Source organism: Pleurodeles waltl, chromosome 8 (genome assembly GCF_031143425.1).
Source record: "Pleurodeles waltl isolate 20211129_DDA chromosome 8, aPleWal1.hap1.20221129, whole genome shotgun sequence".
Taxonomy (NCBI): domain Eukaryota; kingdom Metazoa; phylum Chordata; class Amphibia; order Caudata; family Salamandridae; genus Pleurodeles; species Pleurodeles waltl.
The window spans coordinates 489,503,199-489,527,796 of NC_090447.1; the positions used below are offsets into that span (position 1 = coordinate 489,503,199).

The window sequence follows — 24,598 nt, forward strand, 5'->3', positions numbered from 1 at the left end:
AGTAGTTTAGGGTGATGTCATCCATCATGTAGAGACATGGATATGCTATGTGTGATATGCCCTTATGTATGCATGATTCACATGTACTTCCTCTGAGCCTTTCCGTGAACTATGTGGTAACAATTGCTGCAACCAATACATTTTTAGTAATGGACAAATGACCCATTGTGGTATTCAACCCACTGTAAATTCAATGCTCAATATTTCCCTTTTCTCTTCACAGCTGCAAACCTGAGTGCCGCAGATCGCGACCATTTCAAGCGCCGTGCGATGAGGTACAGGCACATCCTGCAGGTGCAGTGTGGGTATCGGAGGATGGCCCGCAGATATCATTCGGATCGGGCCTCCGGGGCGTGGTATGCCACACCACAGGCTCCCCCTACGGTGCCACCAACAACCACCGCCACTACATCCACCAGGTCTGCCCAAGTGGACCCAGCAACGGACCAAGCATCTTCCTCCAGACCTGGACCCAGCGGTGTGGTGGGAGCAGGGCTGTCCCGTGGCCACACAACTCCTGCAACAACATTCACCTCCACCGGCACGCAAACCAGCACTGACCCTCCTATCGACCCTGCGGCCTTCCAGGCATTGTCCCGAAAATTGGACAGGTTGATTCGAAAGGTTGACAACCTGACGGAGGACATGAATGAGGTCAAGGAGAAGGTGCGCTCCATCCGGCGCACACTATGGAGGGCAAATCAGTGGGCATTTTGCCCTCCTGAACTTTTACCCCTCCCCTCTCACCTCTTTCCTATTTCATACTGTTAGTTGGGTTTGGGGGGTTAGTTATAGGATAAGTATAGGTAAGTAGCTTAGTTAGTGTTAGGGAAGAGGGTGGGGGGTCCTTATTCTTTCTATCTTATATTTTTGTGTGGGTGGGTGGGTGGGTGGGGGGCAATGTTTGGATTCCTGTTTAAAAAAAAAAAAACAAATTACAAAAAATTAAAAAAAATTAAAAAATATTCAAAAAAATATATGTTTGTTTAGGATAGTATAGTATGTGTGTAGGTTAGTAAGTGTTGTCCTGCATGTGTCTTGTCTCATAATGGTGGGTGGGGGGTTGATGTTTAGATAGTTTCGTTACATGTGTAGAGTAAGTTTAACTTAGGTTAGTTAGGGACAGTTGTGGGTTAGTAGTAGTCAGGTTAGATTAGTGTAGGTTTACCTTTCCCTTAGTTGCCTCTTTTATTACTACTTTGAAATAAAAAAATTGTTAACCCTTTACATGATGCGTTAGGTGCTACCTTTTCATGGCCTTGACATCAGTGTAGCAGAAAGTTTTAGTATGACATTTGTGTCCTATGCTCGCTATCCCCAGGCTATTGAGGTTTTACATGCCAGCTACCCGTGTGCTAACTTGGTAAGTACCCACCATGTGGGAGAGCCACCATTGGTAGTGTGCATTGATCATCAAGGTTTGGGGTTGGTATGTATCCTACCTCACAAAGAGTGCTTCCAGACTTGTTATTGTAGGTAAATAGATAGGTCGGACAGCAGTGTGAAGTTCAGGGAGATCTTTGTAGATGAGGATTTGTTCACACTCTTGTCTTGTTGCTGTCCTTGCTGACCTACATCATGTGTGTACTGATTCAGCATGACTTTCCTTCATGGAAGTATACGCCGTAAGGGTGATTGATGCTGTGTAATTTGTTTATCATTCCTTTCATTTTACAGCATAATTTCTAATTTTAGTATTGCATGGTGCCTACATTTCTCAGCCACCATTAGTTGTCTAGAATAGCTATAGATGGTGCATCATTCTGTCCAACACAGCATGATTGTGTGTGCTTAGTCCCTTCATCAGTTATTTTCCTCAGTATAGTAAAGCTATGATGCAATCCTGGCCACTGCACAGATGTTTCTGTATACATGAAATCAGGACAGTAGTATAGAGAATCGACATGGTTGCCACACAGCCACTTTGGAGTTATGTACTGCACAGTTGAAGTGTGAAATAACACAGAGACACAATAGGTGTGCAAGTGATATTTATTTTTAGGTGGTGTAGTGCAAAATGTCCATTCACAATGTTAGCTGAGTCCGTTCTGGTGCATTCTTACATGGTGATCCTACAGACGGGGTGTGGATGATGCTCCTGACATGCTGGGGTGATGTCACAGACAGTGCAGAGGAACAGGAATTGCCAAATAGTAGGAGAGAAACATTCACTGCCAATGGGGACAAGTCATACAATGGATTGCCGAACAGTCATTGAGGGTAGTTGTAGTGAGACTGGCATGTGTCAAAACGTAGGACCTTGGTCAGAGTAGGCCATGGTGCAGGGACTAGGGCTTCCGGGTACTCTTGCGTGTGAATGTTATCTGTTCCATGTCTTCTTCTTTTGATGTGTGTGTTGCCTGGTGTATCCTTGTTGTTGTTGGTTGTGAAGGGGCAACACACACCTCAGTGTTAGAAGACATGGAGGCAGACATCCCGGGGGCTGATCCCTGTCGAGTAATGAAGGGCAGTACTGCAGCAAGGAGGGCCTGCTGGTTTTTCAGAATGGCAGTCACATCCCGATGGTAGGCAGCAAGGTCGGCCCTGAGGGGTTCTATGTTGCATTCGTGCACACGTTGACTGGCTTGCAGTTGGAGTTGTTGTGTCAACTGGATGACAGCTGTGCAGATTTCCTTCTGTGTTTTTAAAAGTTCCTCCAAGAGCGATGTTCTGGCTTGCATTGCAGCTGCCTGATCAGAAGTTGACAACATGCACGAACGCACCCCCTCAAGGCTGGCTGCCATAGTTTGCATCCCCACCCGCACCTCCTTGGCCAGCTCCCGCTGGACCCCAACGACTGCTCTTTCAAAGCTGGTGCCAGTGTCGTCAGAGTCCTCAGCTGTGTTGGAGCTGGCAGGTCTTACAATTGGGGTGGCGGGTGGTTCTACTGTGGTGGCTGCTTCTTCTGTGCTCCTCCTTGTGACTGAAGGTGGGGTTTGGAGGCTTTCAAGGACCATGTCAATGGTCTCTTGTAGGAGGTTGATGGTCTCGTCATCCATGTCATCAGGGAACTCATGGACAGGCAGATCGGCAGGAGATCCGTGTTCCTCTGCAATGAAACAGGGTACAATTAGTGTGTCTGTGTTGTGACAATTTTGCACTAAGATACAAGCCTCTGGATGCCTTAACTTTGTACTCTGTGTTTGTCTTGGTATCTGCTGTCCGTCATAGGGCATTGTTGTAGGCCTATGGCCCACCTGTGTGTCACATGTCTGATATGGAGCTATCAGACATGTCTGCCAGGTCGCCTCTAGGTGTTGCTTTGTAATTATTTAGGAATAGGCGTGTTTTTGTCCTACTCCTCCCTCGGTGTTTCACTATTGTTATGGAGGGACATTTTGTTGGGTGGGCTCTCATTATCCTACATGTGATTCTTGGCTTTCTAGGCAGCAGGATAGCTAATGGTGTGGGGGACTAAGTTTGACCCACTTGTAAATAACTCTGTCACCCAGATATTCAATTTAGCTCAGACAGACTAGCAGTGCCTCTGGTCTCCCACGTCAAGGGAATGTTTAGACATCCGAGCGCATGACATCTTTGGAACTTCTCAGGGAAGTGGTGGTCACTCAGATCCTACACAATTCGATCTTTTCCGGTATGTTCCCATACACAAATGACAAAGACAGTATTTGTTTAATATGAATTTTCATTGTTTAATATGAAGTTTCATTGTACAACTGAGTTGTAGAAATTTAGGTGTGAGCCCCAATAACCCAAACAATACACACTGTTAGAATTGAAATAGTCCGCAGGAGAGTACACAGCTATCATGGTGCCTAACAGTTTCTACTCTCCCTCTGCTTGTTCTATGTATAGCACAGCATGTTAAGTTTGGAGCTTGCCTGTCTGAATCACAGGGGAGACATCATCCCTCATATCAGAGGAATGGGCTGGGATCTGGTTGTGCATCAGCAGCAAGGCAGGCAGCATCTAGTTGTGATTTTCTGCTTGGAAACTCTCCCATGCGTGTCTTGGGACGAGGAAGTGAATTTAAAAGACATATGTCATGGTGATGACAAAGTTTCCCTACGCAGGAATGCCAAACCTTAACCCCTACCACATCTATCAGCAATGTACCAGACGGTATCCTTGACTGGGGCACAGAGTGAATATGTTCTGGCAAACTCCAGTGCAGAAGTAGGCAAAACAGTGTGATTTGACTAATTGACAACACCTTAGGACTGACTATTTGATACATTAACTGATAGGAAGGGCAATGAGATTCATTTAGTGCAAAGTGCTCTGAGGCTCTTAGATGTGAGCAAATGAGTATAAGTACATTCAGGGTAAGATGCACAAAGGCCTCCAGCCTGATGCTAATGCGCAAAGTATACGTTTCACTTGCCACACTACACTTTGACTGACTGTGGGTGTTGTGACTGCCCTGCCAGCACACTTGCCTCTCAGGCCCTGCCCCATACACTTTTTATTCACATTGCATGATCTGTACATGTTACGTGGCATTACCTATGCATGTCAATGTTAGGATGTGGTATGGATGTAAACATTGTTGATGTTTGAATATGATGGGGTATCATGTGTGTCTTACTGGATTGGCCTGTTTATCGTATGAATGTCCTATTTGTTTGTCAGACTGTGCAGATGTGTTTCAGTGACCAGTTGCCTGTGTCCCCTCCTCAATGTTGTTGTCTGAGCAGTATGACATTAGTGATGTAGCCTTGTTAGCCAGACACATGAGGGACCCTGACGTATGCAGCATGTGTGTGTCGTTGGTGCTGTGTGGCTCCTATTGCTGTTTCCTTAGGCTTATGTATGTGTCAGTTATGGACATTCGGCATTTGAGTGTACTGGTACCTTTGTCTTATTTCTAGGAGTAGTTGCGGATGTCATCCTCACCCCCTAATTTAGGTATGTATGTTCCAGGGTGGGGTTCCTGCCATTTGGTACTATAGCTGCACAGAGATGAGAGGTGTTATTGTCAACTGTTGTGGCAGTTACGTTGCAGTTGTTGTATTTGCTACTGCATTACAGGTAGGGACCTAGTTGATGTAGAATAGATTTTGCAATACAAGTGCCTGGATGTGGATTTGAGGTAGTGTCCTTCCCACCTGTCACTGCTTTCCCTTGTCTCTCTTGTTGTAATTACAGGATGTCCCCGTGGGACTGTTGTTGTTGCTGTATTTTGTCGTGCCCCAGCTTCGGTCAGTACTTGGCATGCCCCCCTGCCGTGCCCCTTTCCCCATGCCACTTCATATATGTGCTAAGTTACATGCATTGTGTAGTAGGTACCCCCCCCCTGCTTACAGTCCCCATTATTGCATTTTAATTCCCCATGCGACTTACCCTGCATGTGCGTTGTGTCGTGGTAGTCTGCGCTGTCCAGTCCTTGAATCCCTGTGACGATCTCCTCCGGGATGACGGCTGCGACCATATCCTCCATGTGGTCCAGGGCCTCCTGTTGTGCTGGACTCCCCCCTCCAGTCTGCATTGCTGCCTTCCTGTTCCTGGCCATTTTCTCTTTGGTCCTACGTTTGCAGTCATGCCAGCGTTTCTTACACTCGGTGACTGTCCGGCGTTCTTCAGCCACACTGTTAATCTTGTCCACAATTTGTTTCCAGATGGCCTCTCTCCTACTGAGTGGCAATTTTGAGGAGATGAAAAGTTGGTGCTGGTGTTCCGTCACCTCTTTCCCCAGGATTTCCTGTTCCTCTGCACTGAAGCGACACTTTTTTTTTTTTTTATAAATGTCCTGGTTCCTGTATGGATCCTCCTGGCTGGTTCCTGGTCTGCTCTCATCCTCCTGGGGTCTGTTGGGGCATCTAGGATCCATTTTGGCTCTCCTCTGCTGAAAGGGCAGTTTTCGTGCAAAAATTAAACGCAATAGCATGAAAAAAAACGGCGTTTTCACGATTGCGCTGTCGTAAATCGACTCACAGTGATGTGCGTCGCATTTACGTTGGTTTCCTTAGGACAGACGGACGCTGTGTGCGTCACGAAATAATGACTCCCACCTGTTGGTTGCGCCGCCGTACGTCAAAGTATAAATTTGACGCCCGCATGGCGCATCAAAATGGCGTTAGACGGCGCAAATTTTTTTGACGCAAAACTGCGTTAGTGCAATTTTGCGTCAAAAAGTATAAATATGGCCCAAAGTAACTAGGAAAAAACATGAGTTTGAATGGAGTGAGAAGCAGCTGCATGCTTATGATTTGGCAAATTAAATAATTTAACAGACTTTAAATTTGTGTGCAGTGCAAGAGGGAAACACTGATTTAAATGTAAATCAGGAACAATTTGCCAACATGAGTATGTGGCAGAAATGGGGGAGGACAAGGGCACCCCTGGGGCTTTGGATTAGAAAACTATCTGACTTTGTGGGGCACTGTACTCCTTTTGAAAAACAGCTTTTGACTTGTTATTGGGCTCTAGTGAATACTGAGCAAATGACATTAAATTATAATGTAATTCTGAAATCTGAAATATCAATCATGCAGTGGGTGATGAGTTCACCTAAATCTCACAGTATAGGACATGCACAAGAGGCTAGTATCATACTTTGGATCCAGTACATGCAAGAAAGAGCTTGAGTAGGACTGACAGGCACTGCAGCCCTACATGAACAGGTGTCACAAGCCCCTTTACAGGATGACGAGAGGGTGCAGGGAGTACCACAGGTAAAAGAGTTACCAGTGAAATTGAGTGCACCATTTGAATTCATGTCCCCTTAGGATAGAAAGCGTGTTTGTTTGACTAATGATTCATTGAAATATGTGAGTACTAAAAGACAATGGAAAGCAGTGTTATACAATCCAGTTACAAAAAAGTTATTGTCTACCACAAGAGAAGGAAGAAGTAGGCAATTCACAGAGTTGTATATGTGTGTCAGACTTTGAAGCAAAAGCTGTTTGAGATGTGTTATTTTTACACTGATTCTTGGTCCACTGCTAATGGATTAGCCATTTGGTTTTCCACTTGGCTTGTACATAACTGGTTCATTTATTCAAAGGAGATGAGGAGCAAAGAGTTGTGGCAGAAAGTTTGGGAAATGTTAAAACAGAGTAAAGTCATAGATGCTCATTGTCCTATTGACTTATTAGAACGCTGGTTCAGTTCCCTTGCAGATGTTACAGAGAAAAGTTCAAAGACAGAAGTGTCAACCCAAAATTTTGACTTGGTGGGGATGGCCAAGTGGACGCACCAGAAATGTGGACATCTGGGAGAAAAAGCCACTTACAGGTGGGCAGAGATTAGAGAGATGCACATTCCCCTAGATTTGATAAAAATTGTGATTTTGCAATGTCCTACTTGTCAACACACACAACAGAGATCTGTCCCTCAAACAGTCAAAGATCAGTTGGGGAGAGGAAAGTTACCGGGACAGATTTGGCACATTGATCAGGTTTTAGAAGGAGTGATTGCTGCAGATTACCAAGGCAAAAATAAAGTTATTCTGGCAACTAGAAGAGAATCTGATTCATTCATACAGATTGGAGACAGAATTGCCCAACTTGTCATAAGTGCAGTGAATGGAGGTTTGGTAAGGAAGGAGTCTGCCCCAGCCCTTCTGACAGTGCAAGGAAAGGGAAGCTGTGGTGCAGCAGATAAAACCCTCAGTGCTAAGGTGTGGTTTGAATCCTCAAATGACCCTCCAGAACCTGCAGAAATCATAACAAAGGGCCCCAATAACGTCCTGCTGATTATAAAACAAGTAAAAGAAAAAGGAGAGCACATTTCAGATGACAAATGTTATTTGCAAGAAAACTCATACTTGTTTCTTTTGCAGATCCTACTACGACTTGCCACTGACCATGAGTGTGCTGTGTGGTCTCCCTTTGGGTGTTTGCGTGTGGGGTCGGGGGAGGGACCGCACCCCCAACCTGAACCTGATTGATTAAAGTACAAAACCCATGGATCCATTTTGCGCAACTGGTGCCTTCGGTTCAAGTTCTACATGGGATCAATACAGAGTACCATTTGCAACTTGTTTGATTACATTCTTCCACTGGAACGAAGCAACATTGCCAGTTAGCTGTCTGTTTTCGTGTGGAAACCTGACTTTCACTTACATTCCAGCAAACCTTTCAGGTGTGCAGTGTACCTTTTCATGATCAGAACTCATGATGTTTCCATCTAATTCTACATCAACTTGCTGTATTAGAGACACTATTCAATCAGTTCAGTCTTTAAATTGTAGGTGTGTCTTATTTGAAAGTTTATAAGATCAATATGTTAATCCACTTCAATTGCTTTACAGTGGTTGCTTTTATCATTACCTTATGTTGCTGTATACAATGCAAGCCTGTTTTGCTTATGATGTTTTTTTTTTTTTTTAAATAAGAGAAAAGTAAACAAAAGTCATTGGTCAGAGAGTAGAGATGTATTGAAATTAAATATGTTTGAGCACTGACTTTGTGTTTCTCCACTGTGCATATTAGTTGTTCAATGTTCACCAGTAGCACATTACATTTTGTATTCAGTTTAGCTGCCTATTGGCTTTAACGTGGTGTTATACATTACAGTTGAGACATTGCAGATGAGCTGTGTTTTTCCACATAATAAACCAAGCTTGTGTTTTTCGTATTTTCTCTCACCGAACACTAGCATGATAAGGAAGCGCATATTTTGTGTTTTTCTCTAATGGGGCCTTGGGAGAGACAGCCTTGAAAACCTGGCCAACTTTCAATGGTGTTTCTTCCAACTCTGACCTACAGTAGCCAGCATGTTTTGAATATTATAAAAGGTGTCCCTGGGTAGCAGCGAGGGGGAATTTTCTGAGACTTCATTCAGGAGTGGACGTCAACCTGCCTGACCTGTCCCGTGAGGGTGGAAAATCTCTTTCTCGCAGTTGAACAGGGGTCATCAACTTGCTGGCATGAGAAAGATGACGAGCAGTGATAGGCCCTACAGTGATGAATTTTGACTTTTATTCTTTGCTTTGAAGTTATGCTATAATATATTCACATATATTTGCTGTGTACATTGCAATTGAGAATCACTTTGATATATTTTCCTTTCATTGCTGTGACTATTTTTAAACGTGTGCCTCCAACCTACTAATTTCCTCTCTCAGGAACCTTGTGGTGAAGTAATAATAAATGTCTTCTTTAAACTAAGAAGTGCATTCCAGAGATTGTTGTCAGCTCGGTCATTAGTGAAAGCAAAACACATGGGGACCATTAAGTTAGGTACACACAATTAGGTATTAAGGGTCTATATACAATGGGCCAACATTGCCAGTTATACTTTAGACAAATAACTACCATTAAGGCTGGTAATAGCGCAGCCTGGTACCATAGTGCCTGGAAGTTGATAGTTATTAGCGCTTCAGAAGCACACTTTTGTGATTATTAATATCTCCCTTAACCATCAGGTAGGTAAAAATATAGGCCATTGGTTTTGAGTCTACAAGGGCCCGGAAAATGTACTTAAAGGGCACCTATATTAATTTATAACGTGACAGTGCTGTTTTTATCTACTTAGTCAGTTATCATTTATTGTTAAATGACTCGAGCTCCCTCAATGTCGGAAGGGGTGGGAGGCTGCCAAAACACAGAACATTCCTGCTCTGCCCTCTACTGGCACTTCCCAGGAAGTCATCATTAGCGCGTCCTCGCAACCTCCTGCAGCCTTGTTGTTCCCAGGACTTGTTCCTCTGCTTCTACCCCATAAAAATACATTTCCCTAACACACCTCAAGCCCTAAGAGTACTCCTACTGGACTCTGCTTGAGTGGTTGAGGAGAAGAGAGGGTTTAGTGCTGCTGCAGCTTGGGGTGTGTGCATGCAGCGTGGATAGTGAGTGATGCGCCTGCATAACTACAGAGTGAGTTGTGTGATTGAATGGGTGCAGAAAAGTGGTAAGTATGTGTGTAGGGTGAGTAATGAGAGGCCACTCAGTGAGTGGTAAGACTGCATGAGTGCAGGATATGCCTTTGTGTGTGTTGTGTATGGTATGCTTGTCTGAGCGAAGAGTGAGTTGTGTGACTGCAGGAATACAGAGTAGTGTGCCTTGATGAGTGCATGGTGAGTGTTGTGAATGTACTAGATGAGAGTTGTGCCCTTGTGGGTGGTATGCTTGTGTGAATGTAGGGTGAGTAAAGCAGCTTGTGTGTGTGATTGCTGGCTGAACGGAGTGATGAGCGTGAGTGGTGTGTCTGGTTGAGTGCAGGGAGAGTGGAGTCTTTGTGAGTCCATTTACACTTTTTTCCAGGTTTCCTTGAAATATATGCTAAAAATGCAGCATCTGCACACATTTGTCTCGCATTTTCTTGTAAGGAAAACGCCCCTCACTGCCCCTCTGCATATTTGATTCAAGCTTGCATTTTATATTAAGCTTAAGACTTTCTACCCTACCAATTTTAAAATGCAGCAGCTGTCACGGATACCAATATCTTCTGTTTTGGGGACACTGCGTTCTAAATTACAGCAGCAAGATTGTGAAACACTTCCCCTCTTTTGCTTTTTAGTTGAGCCATTTATAAATAACCTACATAACAAAGTAAATAAATATCCACATAGGAGCCAATAGCTGCCAAAATATGTACTTACAAATACGTAAAATACAATAAATAAATACATATGTGGTGGGTTCTTCTTCAGCCTGTAATGAACACATATATTACCGACCCCATTATGGTGTACCAAGGTAGAGGGTAACCTCACTTAGACTCACGCATACTGTAAAATAATCACACTAAAGAAACATAGATTTATTTGTGTGAGTGCTTTTACTGTATTTTTAAACACAAGGTGCAGTGTAGTTTTAAATCCTTTATAATACTGACATTGTATTATGTTCATTTTCTGCACTTCACACAATGACCTTCTTTACATGCAGTAAAATATTTTGCAACTAACACTTCCATATCTAAAATTGTATAATCCTTTTATTTTTATTTTTATTGGGTGGGGGTGAATATTCTCTTTCCTAAAGCAACAACTATAAATGATTCTTTTGAAGATTCCAACGTGACCTTCAGCTTGAAATTGCAAGTCTGCATATAGCTTAAAAAGAAACATCTTGCGTTTATTATCCATTTAAAATATATAGAAATGGAATACCTGATGGTCACATCCATCTACATGGTACGTGCATACTATCTGTTACGTTTTGATAGTTAAAACAAAGTTTGTCAAATACTTAGTGGAAAAATATGCTCCAGTTAATCTCAGTTTAAAAAGTGTCTCTAAAGTTGTGCCTGTTGTGAATTATTATTAGCATTAGTTTCTTCTAGCCACACGATGCTTTAAAATGTGCAATTCTTTCTTGGGAACTTACAGAGAATATTGTACATTAGCTAAAATAGGTTATTGGTGTGATGCATGCTTTAAAACAGAGCATCACAAATTTTGCTTGGGAGGGTAACTTTAGAATATATTATAGCTCGATTTCATAGATGCATGCTTCAAGCAATCATTCATATCCTCTGCTGTATTTCTTCAACTTCACATATCCTTTCCACACTCAGGGCAAAGGATTTCATCTCGTTCGGTAAGGAATCCACGGCCCACTAAGGAAATTGAACATTTCTTGCAGTTAAAACAGTCGTTATGCCATTGACGTTCTTCAAAGGAGATATATTTGGTTCCACCAAGTCCTATGAAGTAAAGAAACGAGAAAAATATCAAAATGTGTTAGTTTTAAAACATTAGGTCAGAAACTGCTTATTATGTAACTGCTGCAAAGACCTACAGAGTGCACTTAGTGTCACAATATCTATCTGTCATACTTAGCAAATATATAAGAGATACATGAGTAAGTAAATCTAAAGTTAGGGACTAGAAGATGGATATAGTGACATTATCTTCTAGGTTTGGTACTTTTGTTGGCTCACCAGCCCTGTTGTGAGAGTACCGAGACAACAGCCAGTGTGAAAGGCAGGAGCATAATTACAGCTAGAAAATAAACAAGGAATACTGGAATTGACCTTTCCTTCTTCTAGTGTGATTTTTTTTCACATGTGAAAACGTGATCAGGAGAAAGGAGAAAGGAGATGTTTATGGCAGCTTCTTAATTTTTTTCTATGCAATAGCTCAATACATGAAAGATGGAATCTCTGCATGTTTCTACACTATATGAGACACAACATTTTTAATTAGAGTTACATTAAACTGATTCTCATGTCCTTTTGCAAACATTACCAACTGCTTTTTTGTGTGTTTAATGTCACAGTACAGACTCTGGTTTTATTATTCTGATCTGCCATCATTATGAAAGGTGTTTGGTAAGGGTGATGGTATGGCCAAGTATTATACAGCATAAAATAACCGCTCCCATTCCTTAAAAGGATATTGCAAATCACCTCAAAGTGCCATGCCTTTATAAAGGAGCTCGGCCTTTGTCCTTGTTCCTTTATAAAGTCAGTGGAAGAACGCCTCAGTAACTTGCAATGTTGTCATACTGTATGGCAGGGGACAGCCACACTTTTTAATTCCAATAAGGCTACTGGCCTGAATTCTCAAGGTGTATATTGCATCTCCTCAGATATGACATGTTCAAGGGAAGGTGGGCCTTGGAGCCACAGTGAGATATTGGACCTCTCACTGGTCAGATGATGGAATCCATTGATCCATAGGACAAAAGCCTATAAAATCTGAATGAACTAGCACCTGGTGTCCCCATCTGCTGAACCTACCCAGACAAGTAGATTCAATGGTGCATTTTAAAACATTTATATGAGGCTTCTTAGCCAGTTTACTAGTTAATAGAGTAGATATTATTCGACTTGAGAAATCTAACAGCTTTTGGCACTTACAAAGTAGGTTTTGTGGAAAAAAGTATACTCGAATACCAAATCAAATATAGGGGATTCACACAGATAATTTACTATTCCATTAAAAGTATAACTCGGAGCTGCAACGAGAATTTATTTGTAATTTACTTTAAAGGATTTGCATATATTGCTTCCATTAAGTGGGGTGTCACTTGAAAATCTGAGTAATGAATTTCAGGGGCAGCTGCATAAAAACCCCTGTCAATGTGTGCTTCTAATACAAATACAAAATTAGTTACACACCAACAGTGCTAACTAAACTACCCCACTCACATTTTACCACAACGGGTATAACTGGGATGGCAGAGTAATCCGCTGCAACAAGAACAATATCAATTACTAATTTAATATGTTATCTACCTTTCAATGTGCTGGTGGCATCCCGGACTGAACTTTAAAGGGGGACAGAGATCCCCATGCTGGTGGTTATAGTGAGTGACTTCACCTGCATGCAGGACAGTGACTCAGGAATCCAGATGACATCCTTTCTTCCATTTCAAGGAACTCCCTTGGGGGTGAGGGCGTGCTGTCACTGTGCACCAATTCTATGTGGTGTGTAAGGTCAGTGCACCTCCTGATGGCCTGTTTGCCTCTGCACCCAGTCTGTAATGCAGCGTAGATGTACAGGCAAAGTGTTTTGTCATTTGCATGGGACCACATTGCTTTGCAAATGAGGGAACGCCTAATGAAGTTGCTCTGACTCTATATGTGCGCTGGTGCGATCTGCATTACAGAAAGGGTCAGACAAGCATCTGTGGACCCTTCTGTAATACCAAAGTGCCCTGTGAGCACAAAATGTTGGTGCATAACCCTGTATCATGCACGGGGCACTTTTGATAATAAGGCCCCTGGATGCAAAGTGGTGGTTTACTTATTCATGGAGAATATTAATACTCTACGTTTCACTATGCTGACAGACGATAATTAGGTTGTACATCAACATGTAGATGAACTCCAGTTCCTTCAGCTTTCAAATTTGCTGTTTGTAGACAACCTCACTTTTGATGAGATGATTGCTCCTGTGGGCCAGTAACAACAGTGTGAAGTGTCAGGGTCCAAGGGATTTCTACCGGGATTATGTAGAAATCACGCTGCACTGCTGTTTCATGAATGTATATTGATTCAGCAGAAAAAAGACTGCCAAGGAGGAGCATCTTGAGCTGGCAACTGCCTTCCTCTGGTCAACTGACTCCTAGCATTCCACATACGAATTCAATCACATCATGAGCACTTACAACCTTACTGAATATCAATGAGGCCTGCAGCACAAGCCGGAAGGTTTGAATAATACAGACTATATTAACACTTTTCAAATCATACTAAGTCCCTGGCTTTCACTCATTTTTGAGTCCCAATGCTGAGGGTGTTCTTCCAGTGGTTCTTAGGCAAACACTAACTAGCTCAGTGTACAAGGTGGGTTAATCAGTAAGGAAATCATTTTAGTATTACTGAATCTTCCCACTGAATAAGGAAGCCAACATTCTAGTCACAGCCCTTGTAGAACGTCTGTTGGCAGTTGTGACATCACAGGTTCATCCCAATCTGCATGATCCAACCTATGTCACCTACATAACTGCATGGATAAAGGTAATATGCTGGAGGGCCCATTAGCTGTGTGGTCTCTAGATGTCGTACAAGCATTTCATTAAATTCACTTGTTCTTATTACTATCTGTCCTTTGGAGAATGAGTTTTGGGATGGAATTTATATCATGGATTGCCCTGCTGTATATGCAATCTAAAGCTATGGTCAGAGTGAATGGAACTTTGTCTGTGCTGTTTGGTTTAGGCAGAAGATGCTACCAAGGGGTACCCTCTTTTTTCACTGGTCTTCTCTCTGACACTGAACACTCTGTGGGATTGGATCAGACAGTACTCCTTGGTTAAACGGTTATGTGTCACCCTAGTATATTTATCAGTCAGATTACATATGTCATTCCAAATACACAAATGGAAATGTTAAAAGTGAATATAAAAAATAAATTACAGCATTGCTATAATGTCTCCTCTTTTTTCACTGTTCTTCCCTCTGGCACTGAACCTTCTGTGGGATTGGATCAGACAGAACTCGTTGGTAAAACGGTTATGCATCATCCTAGTACATTTATCAGTCATATTACATATGTCATTCCAAATACACAAATAGAAATATTAAAGGTGAATTAAAAAATAAATGACTGCATTGCGATATTGCCCTCCCTAGCGATTCTCCAGTCCTCCATAAATTCATTTACACTAACATTATAAAATATATAAATTCAACTAGTCCTAATTTGACAACCGTTTTAATATAGAGAATATCTCAAGAGAAAATATCGAGGTTCACAGTAGCTCTTCCTCTGAGTTTATGTCTTGAATTTATCTTATTCTATCTTCTCAAAAGTAACTAATGCTCCGTTAAAAATCTGCAACATGCTTTCTGTGCTTAATCAATATATTTTACTACTGCAAAACGTACAACAGGAAATGCCAAAATACCATCAAAAGCCACCTCATTCTGTCGTGCAAGCATAGAGAACACTCAGCCTTACTACTTGGACACAACCCAAAGGAACAGCACGTCTGTTTACAGTTCAAGGGAATTGTCCATTCAGTCATGTGCTACAAATCTAAAATGGACATACAAAGTCCTATTTATCCAACTATGGGTCCTGCCCAAGGATCATTTTAACACTTCTGTACATACATCCATGATCCCATACATTTCTTACGCTTTCCACCACAGCCCAATCTTATAACTTTAAACGAACAGCTCCGCCATCCAGTTTCGATGTACTGTCAGGTGTGTGCTAAAAATGTGAAACACCGAGTGAAAAGCATAAGCCCTTAATATAAAATATCATAGCAGTGTCATTGCCCCAACTCTATTTCATAGTTCTCTGTGTCCTCGACTCCTACTTCAGAGTAAGTTTAAATACAAGGGTAGACTTCGCGCTATGCAATTTATTATAAAACCTATCTACTTTTGTTATGATAGGTTTGGGTTGGCGAGAGAGAGTAACCTCTTCAAATAGTTATTTTCAGTGAACTGAAGTTTGCCAATTTTATTACACCTCGTAACTCTGAGCCATACACTGTGCCCGATGGTGATTAAGCATAATAAGCAGTTAATACCACAAAATTTGTGACCACCGAGGCCCGATATTTTGTGGGGTCGGTGCATTTCTTTATTTTTGTAAGTTGTACCCAAATTTTCGATAGCGATGTTACTGCCTCACCTTTATGCCTTTGTAAGTCAAATTTCAACTCAAACGTTGACATTTCTCCGACAACCGTGATTTTACTTATTTGGGTAATTAACTAAACTTAATTTTCTCCCTACAAAAATGTGCCCACACTGAGGAGAGAGGGGGGCCGAAATATTGCATATGGTGTGGGACTGCCCCAAGCTGAGAGACTACTGGAAGGGAGTGGTAGACTGCATTAATGACGTAACGAATAGAACACTTCTCTGCTCTGCACTGACTTGTGTGCTAGGGGGGATGGGTCCCTCACCCAGCTAAACACAAGATAACAAACAGACGTGCAGACTTAATTTTGATTGTGGCAAGACGTGTGATTGCAATGAAATGGAAAGCAACATCAAGCCCATTGGTGCATATATGGAAAGAGACCCTTACTACATGTGCAGGGTTTGAGGGAGAAGCACTGTTTCAGGATGGGAAGATAGGGCGCAGCACTATGGAAGCTGGAAGAGCATAGGGCATCCTGTTAGAATGCCTAAAGGAGCCAGAACCTGACACCCCTGACAGTTCCCTACTACCCGACCATGGCCATGGCCCTACTAAATTCTATCATTGCTGATGACCTAGAGTTGGAGGAGAAAATGTAGGGGAAGGATGTTAAAAGTTGTTCAATTGATTATAAGTAATTGGATGGGTATGGCCAGAATATACAATGTCACAACATATCTAATGAACTATCCTACAATGTATGACTAACTTGGAATGCTGACACTTTCGATTTGTACAATAAGAACTTGATCCGGCTAATACTCACATTGTACTGCATGTCTATGGATAAAAACAATAACATTCTGTTTAAAAAAATGTTCAAAACCTTTTAAAACATAATGTGTTAAATCTGTTTCAATCACATTTCACCACATTGTTTGTGTGAAGGAGCAAAGGGACATGGGTGACTAAGGCATTGGCAAATCCACCCTATTTTCTTGAGGCTGATGTTGAAAAGAACCAGAAGCATCCCTGCACCACTCCCCTTTGAAAAGCAATTGAACCTGTCATCTCAACCTTCTGACCAAAACACACTCTGGCTGTTCTGTTCTTATGCATCTATCTTATTGTTTCTACCAGGCCCGGGCATGCTCAATACTTTAGCGTCAATTTGAACAAAAGATTTCCCTCACCTTCATTAAAAGTATTCTTCAAGTTTTAGAATGGCAAATATAAATGACTTTCTGAGGTTGCCGTGTTTAAGAATTATGCAAGACAATCAGAAAACTTGTCAACCGTGCTGTTTCCATTATGGAAGCCTGCCTGGTCACTGCTCAAAATCTTACATGAAAAAAGCTCAATCCCAAAAAAATCTTCTTAAAACAATAGCTTTCATTATCTGAGGTGGAGAAAGTAAGGGAATGCAGTGAATTTGTAGACTGCAACCTCCTTCTGTTCTCTGATAAATTCAGATTTAATATCCAACAATAGAGTCAGTTACCTTTGCCCCTCTTAGGAAAGGCTGCCTTGTTTAAAAAGGTGTTTCTCCTGCATTGTTATATGTGCTACAAAACGCCACATACTGGATCCTGATAATTACTTCAAAAAGACTGATGCTGTACTTAAAATTCTGTTTTTGGGGGCAATAGCTCCCAGGATCTCTATGTCCACATGGCATAGATCAGGTTTTGAAGTGTGAAGGTGGCGTTGCACTATCAGACATGTGGGTCTGTTATTGGACTTCTCATGTGGTGGTTGTGAACAAGTGGTCATGTTTCCCATGGATTAGCCACTGCTCAGAATAGATAGATGGGCTCTGGAAAGTAAAGTTTACTTACATTCCCTTCATGAGGCAAAAGGGACTTGGAGACTCCTGCGAAGTACAGTAAAATATTGTGTAGCAGCTAAAACATAGGTGAAATGGAAAGTGATCTGATGAGGAAGACACCTCCCCTTCCTTTGGGGGGGGGGTACTAGGTCTGGTGATGTTGTTAGCCTAGGGGGTTTACAAAGTTTTACAAAGCGTGGGATGTGAAAGGAATGTTTAAATTGGTAGATCTAGTTGGGGGAACTGGATTAAAGTCCTTTGATGACATGAGCACTGAATTCAATTTGGCTAGAAGAAATTCTACAGGAACCTTAAAATTCAGCATGCTCTACTGTTAGAAATGGGGTCTCTCGTTGGCAGTAGTTTTCACCTGGTCCAAGTAGGGACTCTCACTCTAGTCAGGGAAAGGGAGTCACACAGCTAAGATAACCCCTGTTTACCACCTTGGTAGCTTGGCTCAAGCAGTTAGGCTTATCTCAGAGGCAATGTGTAAAGTGTTTGTACATCAACACAACACACAGTAACATAGTGAAAATACCACTGAAGTACTCCACACCAGTTAAGAAAAATAGCCAATATTTAACTGAGTAAAACAAGGCCAAACCAACAGAAATCCAACGTGCACAAGCAAAGATATGAATTTTCAAAATTAAGCCCCTTATTACGAGTCTGGTGCATTGGAGGTTGGACTGCTGCCAAAGCAGGGGTCCGGCCTCCACATTACGACCCTGGCAGAGCAGCCACGGTCCGACTGACAGCATCGCCAGGTTGTCTCCAGTCGACAGCCTGGTGGTGCCGTTAGTCTGTTATCCGCCAGGGCAGCATTGCAACCAGCACTGCCCTGGGGATTACGAGTCCCCTCTCTGCTGGCTTTTACAAGGCGGTCCCACCGCCATGCAAATGCTGGCAGAGAAGGGGTACCGGGGTCCCCATGGGGGCCCCTGCACTGCCCATGCACTATGCGTGAGCAGTGCAGGGTCCTCCATGGGCAGCCCTTTTGAGCTTTTTACTGCCCAAGTTAAGGGCAGTGAAAAGTGTGACGGGTCCGGGCGGACTGCAACATTACCGCCGGCTCGATTACACTCTGGCGTTAATGTAGTGATGAGTTTTCCACTGGGCCAGCAGGCAGAAACTTTGTTTCTGACCACTGGCCCAGCAGAAAAGTCATACTAGGGTCGGCGGGGTGAAAACTGGAGTAGAGGTTTTCCGATCCAAAGAGTTTGGCGGGTGCCTCCGCTGCCCGCCAAACTCTTAATAAGGCCCTAAATCTTAGTATAGCACTTAGAAAACAATAGTTCGAACTGAGGCTTTCACAATGTTATGATGGAGTTGTTTTCAACAGTCTGACGCCTTTCGGACCCTAGGTACAGTACCTTGGAAAATGAGGAAAAAAAGACGTTGCATGGAGTTGGGGTGGTGAGCCGTTGATTCTTTTCTAGCTACCAGGGAGGTGAGGCGTTGGTTCCTTTCTGCTAGGCAGGGGAGGTGAGATGTCTTCCTGCTAGGCAGGGGAGGTGAGGCGTTGGTTCCCTGTGGTTGCTGGGGAGGTGATGCAGTGTCATTGGTGTGATGTTGGTTCCTTACGACAAGGTGGGGGTCAATGAATCCAGAAGGTCATGACACGAGACATCAACTTTGCAGTGTTGCGATCACACCATGGGGCCACAGGTGCCACGGAGGAGTCAGGTGCCATGGGCGCCAGTGAAATGGGACTTGAGACTCATGCTGTGGCAGGGCTTCATAGGCACTGCAGCAGCCTTGAGCCTGCGGCTTCAGTCACAGTCATTGCATTTAGCAGGGACCACGGCTCTGGTGCTGGCAGCGGCATGGAGTTGGACAGCATTGCTGGTTCTGAAGCCGCTCTGGCATCGATGTACTTGGTTTCTTCTTGTTTGTATCACAACTCACTCCCAAGGGCCCAGGATCTGGATTTGGCACCCCTTGGCAAGTCACAGCTTTCAGCAAGAGTGCCCAGGTGGTGGCAGATGAAGACTGTCCCTAAGACTTCTTAACAGGAGGCAAGCTCAGTCCAAGCCCTTGGAGAACCTTTGGAAGCAGGAAGTAGAAAGGAACGTCCAGTCCTTACACTCCCAGGACAGAAACAGTAAGCAGATCAGCACAGCAATGCAACAGGCAGAGTGGCAGTCTCTGCTTTATGTAAGGACAGGCACAGCCCTTATTAAGTTTCTAGTGTCAGCTCCTCCCACCACTCTAGCTCAGGAAGACCCATCGGGTCTCATCCCTTTGTGTGACTGTCTAGAGTGAATCCACAAACAACCCAACTGTCATCCTGACCCAGACGTGTATTCCACAGACAGGCAGAGGCATAGAATGGTTATGCAAATTCAAACTTACAATTCAAAAAACAACTTCACCAAAAGATGTATTTTTAAATGATGAGTTCAGAGACCCCAAACTCCCATCTCTATCTGCTCCCAATTGGAAATTACACTTCAAAATATTTCTAAGCAATCCCCATATTCACCTATGGGAGAGATAGTCCCTGCAATAGTCAAAACTGAATTTAGCAGTATTTTACCACCAGAACATGTAAAACACACAATTACATGTCTTACCTTTTAAATACACTGACCCCTTCCCATGGGGCTGCCTTGGCCTACCTTAGGGGTGACCTACATATAGTAAAATTGAAGGTTTGAGCCGGGCACGAGGGTGCACTTGCCAGGTCGAATTGGCTGTTTAAAACTTCACACACACAGAGTGCAATGGCAGGCCTGAGACATGTTTGCAGGGCTACTCATATGGGTGGCACAATCAGTGCTGCAGGCCCACTATTAGCATTGATTTACAGGCCCTGGTGACACCTGGTGCACTTTACTAGGGGCTTACTGGTAAATCAAATATGCCAATTATTGATTAAACCAATCACCAATACTATTTAAATAGAGAACACTTGCACATTAGCACTGATCAGAAACTGTAAAATGCCCAGAGTCCTAAAGCCAGGAAAAACAAAATTCACCACACAATCAAAAACAGGAGGTCAGAAGCAAATGGTTTGGAGATAAACCTGACAAAAGGGCCATTTACAAGATCTACAAAGCTTTGATCTTGACTAAGTCAAAGCATAACACCGCACTCCAGTGGAATGTAGGATGCTGATGGAAGAACTGACCAAAGGGGTGTTCATTCATATTTAACAAACTTGACAACCTAGAGCATATGAAAATAAGGATGATCTGCTTCTGATAACAAGTGATGAATGAGATAAAGCTATGACCCACCTAAAGGAGGTTGCCACACCATCTAGTCTGAGACTCAGCTACCTCAAGATTGTACTGTACACATTTCAGTGGGACTAAAGTACTTTTTAGGGGGCTGATTTTGGACTCCACTAGTGACTAGTGGGGGATGCACTGATGGGCAGACGCCAGTCATACACTATGAAGCAATGGTGTAACGAAACTTGAGGGGCTCCCGCCCCCCTGGATCCAGTCAGGGGCCTGCTGACCCTGCACAATGTACTGTGCTGAGGGGGCCCCACACACACTGCTGTGGGGATGTACTGTAATCCGTTAATTCTTGGAGAGAATATATGCTGAACACAAAGCTGTTTTATAAGGGAGAGCATACCAGAGGACATAGAAACAAATTTAGGTTCCATTGAAATATAGTTAGATGAATGTGGGGCTGAAGTGTGTACGAGGCTAAGGATAAATTTAAGAAGCTTCTCAAAGCATGCAGAAATTGAACATCTGCGTTTTTACCTGATGCTGGAGCTACGGACTATGAATTAATTTCTGGCACTAACTTATTGTTATGAGTTTTATTTATGTTAAAAAACAGAATTGAACAAACATAAAACATGTTTCAAAAATACCCATGAGCAGTGGCTGGTGAAAGAACCAACCTTCACAAAGGTAACATTTTGATTTGATTCCTCCTTCCTCTGCTGATTGGCAGAGGAGGCATGGAAAGTGGTGGGACAAGTACAAACTATCAATTATGCCAACTGCTGCTTATTGATGTTGCCGCACTGATTCCGTGCAGAACCGCAGAAGGTTTTGGGACAGCCTGTACATAAGTTGGACGAAGATCGCGCGCGTGATAATTGAGGCTACTTTATTGAAGTTAAAACGACAAAGTTAGTTTAGACTTGTCCCTTAGCTGTTAAGACAAAAAGTTTAAATAGTTGCATTCAAATAAAACACTTTGGAGTTAGAATACATTCTATTGCATGAATAAGACGCATTCCATGTTTCTAATGAGAGATTCAAGCCGGAATGGAATCCTTTCAAATGGTTTGTTTTTCCTGGCCTAGTTATCACATGTTGACAAAAGAAACATACCGCTTATAGGGTTGGTGCATCCGGCACATTTCTTGGCATAGAGGCTGCAAAAGCAGTTAAGGCAGTAGGCAAATTCATCCCTGGATGTAAAGCGTTGCCCGGACAACTGCTTCTTGCATCCAGTGCAGACGAAGCACTCCTTGTGCCAGGGCTGCTCTCTGTAGGTCACACCTCCTGTAGTAATGGCCTAGAGCACAAGGGTATAAAAACACAATATTGCACTATTATTGTTTAAGGGACTCTGGTGATATTTCCACACTGCGCCTTGCTGTTATAGGCAGATGTGCCACTGCAGTAATCCTTTGAAATACTTATTCTTTCTTTTTTTAGCAAAAATCGATCCATTTTCCAGATAAAATACAAGTTATAATATATCACGCAAGAGAAACAATTATTCCCTTTTATATTGACACCTTAGTATATGCAATTTCTCTCACCAAAGGGGATTCTTCCACTGTCCTCTTCACAATTACGTTTCACCATGGACAAAAGTTACAATAAATGAACTCCAGGTCAGGTTGTGAGCTCGACAGTCGCAAGACATAAAAACAAACATTTTCATGCAATATTTCAAGATATTCGTACTTATATCACCTATTTGATGGATTACAAACTTAAAAACTAAAGACCCACTTCACACAAAAAAAATCGGAGACTTAGGCCCATATTTATACTTTTTGACGCCAAACTGTGCTAACGCAGTTTTGTGCCAAAAAAATTAGCGCCGGCTAACGCCATTCTGAAGCGCCATGCGGGCGCCGTATTTAAGCAATGATGTTAGCCGGCGTTAGCCGCCGGCGCTGCCTGGTGTGCGTTGAAAAAAACGACGTACACCAGGCAGCGCCGGCGTAGGGGGATATGGAGCTTGGGCGTGAAAAAATGGGGCAAGTCAGGCTGAGGCAAATTTTTCGCCTCAACCCGATTTGCGCCATTTTTTTCCACTCCCAACCCCCATAGAAATGACTCCTGTCTTAGCAAAGACAGGAGTCATGCCCCCTTGCCGAATGGCCATGCCCAGGGGACTTCTGTCCCCTGGGCATGGTCATTGGGCATAGTGGCATGTAGGGGGGCACGAATCAGGCCCCCCTATGCCACAAAAAAATAAATAAAAAAATACTTACCAGAACTTACCTTATTGTCCCTGGGATGGGTCCCTCCAGCCTTGGGTGTCCTCCTGGGGTGGGCAAGGGTGACAGGGGGTGTCCCTGGGGGCATGGGAGGGCACCTCTGGGCTCCTTCCGAGCCCACAGGTCCCTTAACGCCTGCCTTTTCCAGGCGCTAAAAAGCGGCGCAAAAGCAGGCGTACGTCATTTTTTTGACCCGCCCACTCCCGGGCGTGAATTTTGCCCTGGAGTGTAAATATGGCGCACATGCCGCGGAGTCACTTTTTTAGACGGGAACGCCTACCTTGCATATAATTAACGCAAAGTAGGTGTCCACGCTAAAAAAGGACGCAAACTCCATGGACTTTGGCGCTAGATGCGTCTAACGCCAAAGTATAAATATGGAGTTACTTTTGCGTCAGAATTGCGTCAAAAAAACAACGCAATTCCGGCGCAAACGAAGTATAAATATGCCCCTTACTCTTTTAGCACTTGCGGAATTCACAGTGTTCCAGGACTACTATAAATACAAGTCACGCTTGTACATTCACCAGTCTTTGTGGCACTACATTTTCGAGAAGTGTGTCAGTTATACAAATGAAGAAAGAGCTATGTCTACCTTCAAACAAGGAAGGACTGTAAAGGAGCGATTCATAGTCTTTGGTTCATGCACACTTATATTCAGCATAACTGTTAGAGAAAAAATATCTCCAGGTGTAACTTCACAGATTCCAGTTGGTAGATGGAACTTCCAAGTAGGCAAAATCCATGTTAACATTTTAATTGTATAGTTTACAAACATCTTTACACAATTCTGTAAATTAATAAAGTCCTAAATAACAGTGTTATAAAAACATAATTATAAATAACAACATATTCTTACTATGTAGTTTAAAACAAATTGTACAATTGGCAAATCATCCATAGTCCCTGATAACTAAAAAAAAGTAACGGGTGGAAACTCCAATAATATGGCAGATTTTAAGATCTGAGCATTTAGAGCAAGAGAGGAGTAGCTTTAGGGATGGCCGTGCATGAACATGAGTCAGAGCTTTGTGGGTATTCACAAACATATACACAATCAATCCTTTGCTAGAAATGCTGCAAGTAAATCTACCTCAAAACAGTTGGACTCAAGAGAGTTTTATTGGTTTGTGAATGGAAAGAGAACAGAGGAAGCAAGGGAGTAGCTTCAGTGCTTGGTGGTGGGTCTGGGAGCTCTGAGTCTGCTTTCTCTGTGTTTCTTCTCATGGTGAGCCAAGGATGAAAGACAAAACAGTGTCCTTTGATGTAAATAAGAAACAGCGAGACAGAGATACCCATCTGGTAGTTCAATTTCAAAATGTGAAACCAGATAACCTAGAATCAATACAGGGTCCCTTTTTGTTTGAGTTGTGTGATCCTAGGCAAATATTTTATTTCACATAACTTCCTTTTTCTTTACTACCATATG

At 42.9% G+C, this 24,598-nt stretch overlaps 2 protein-coding genes across 4 annotated transcripts in view; both read right to left on the bottom strand.

Annotated features, from left to right (window-relative positions):
- Positions 1-2,049: 2,049 nt before the first annotated feature.
- LOC138249117 (myb-related transcription factor, partner of profilin-like) lies at positions 2,050-5,994 on the bottom strand. Its single transcript, XM_069203140.1, has 2 exons — positions 5,305-5,994; positions 2,050-3,049 (listed from the first exon to the last, which is right to left on the bottom strand). Exons 1-2 carry the CDS (start codon positions 5,846-5,848, stop codon positions 2,289-2,291), a joined length of 1,305 nt encoding a protein of 434 aa, XP_069059241.1. The 5' UTR covers positions 5,849-5,994; the 3' UTR covers positions 2,050-2,288.
- A 4,673-nt stretch (positions 5,995-10,667) lies between these two features.
- The window catches only part of FHL2 (four and a half LIM domains 2), a 443,001-nt gene continuing 429,070 nt past the window's right edge, over positions 10,668-24,598 (bottom strand). For all 3 annotated transcript variants that reach the window (XM_069204451.1, XM_069204450.1, XM_069204449.1), the window contains 2 exons: positions 22,043-22,229; positions 10,668-11,556 (listed from right to left, as the gene is read on the bottom strand). In XM_069204451.1, coding sequence (XP_069060552.1) covers positions 11,405-11,556; positions 22,043-22,229 — 339 coding nt within the window. In that variant the 3' untranslated portion in view covers positions 10,668-11,404. The remainder of the gene's footprint in view (positions 11,557-22,042; positions 22,230-24,598) is intronic.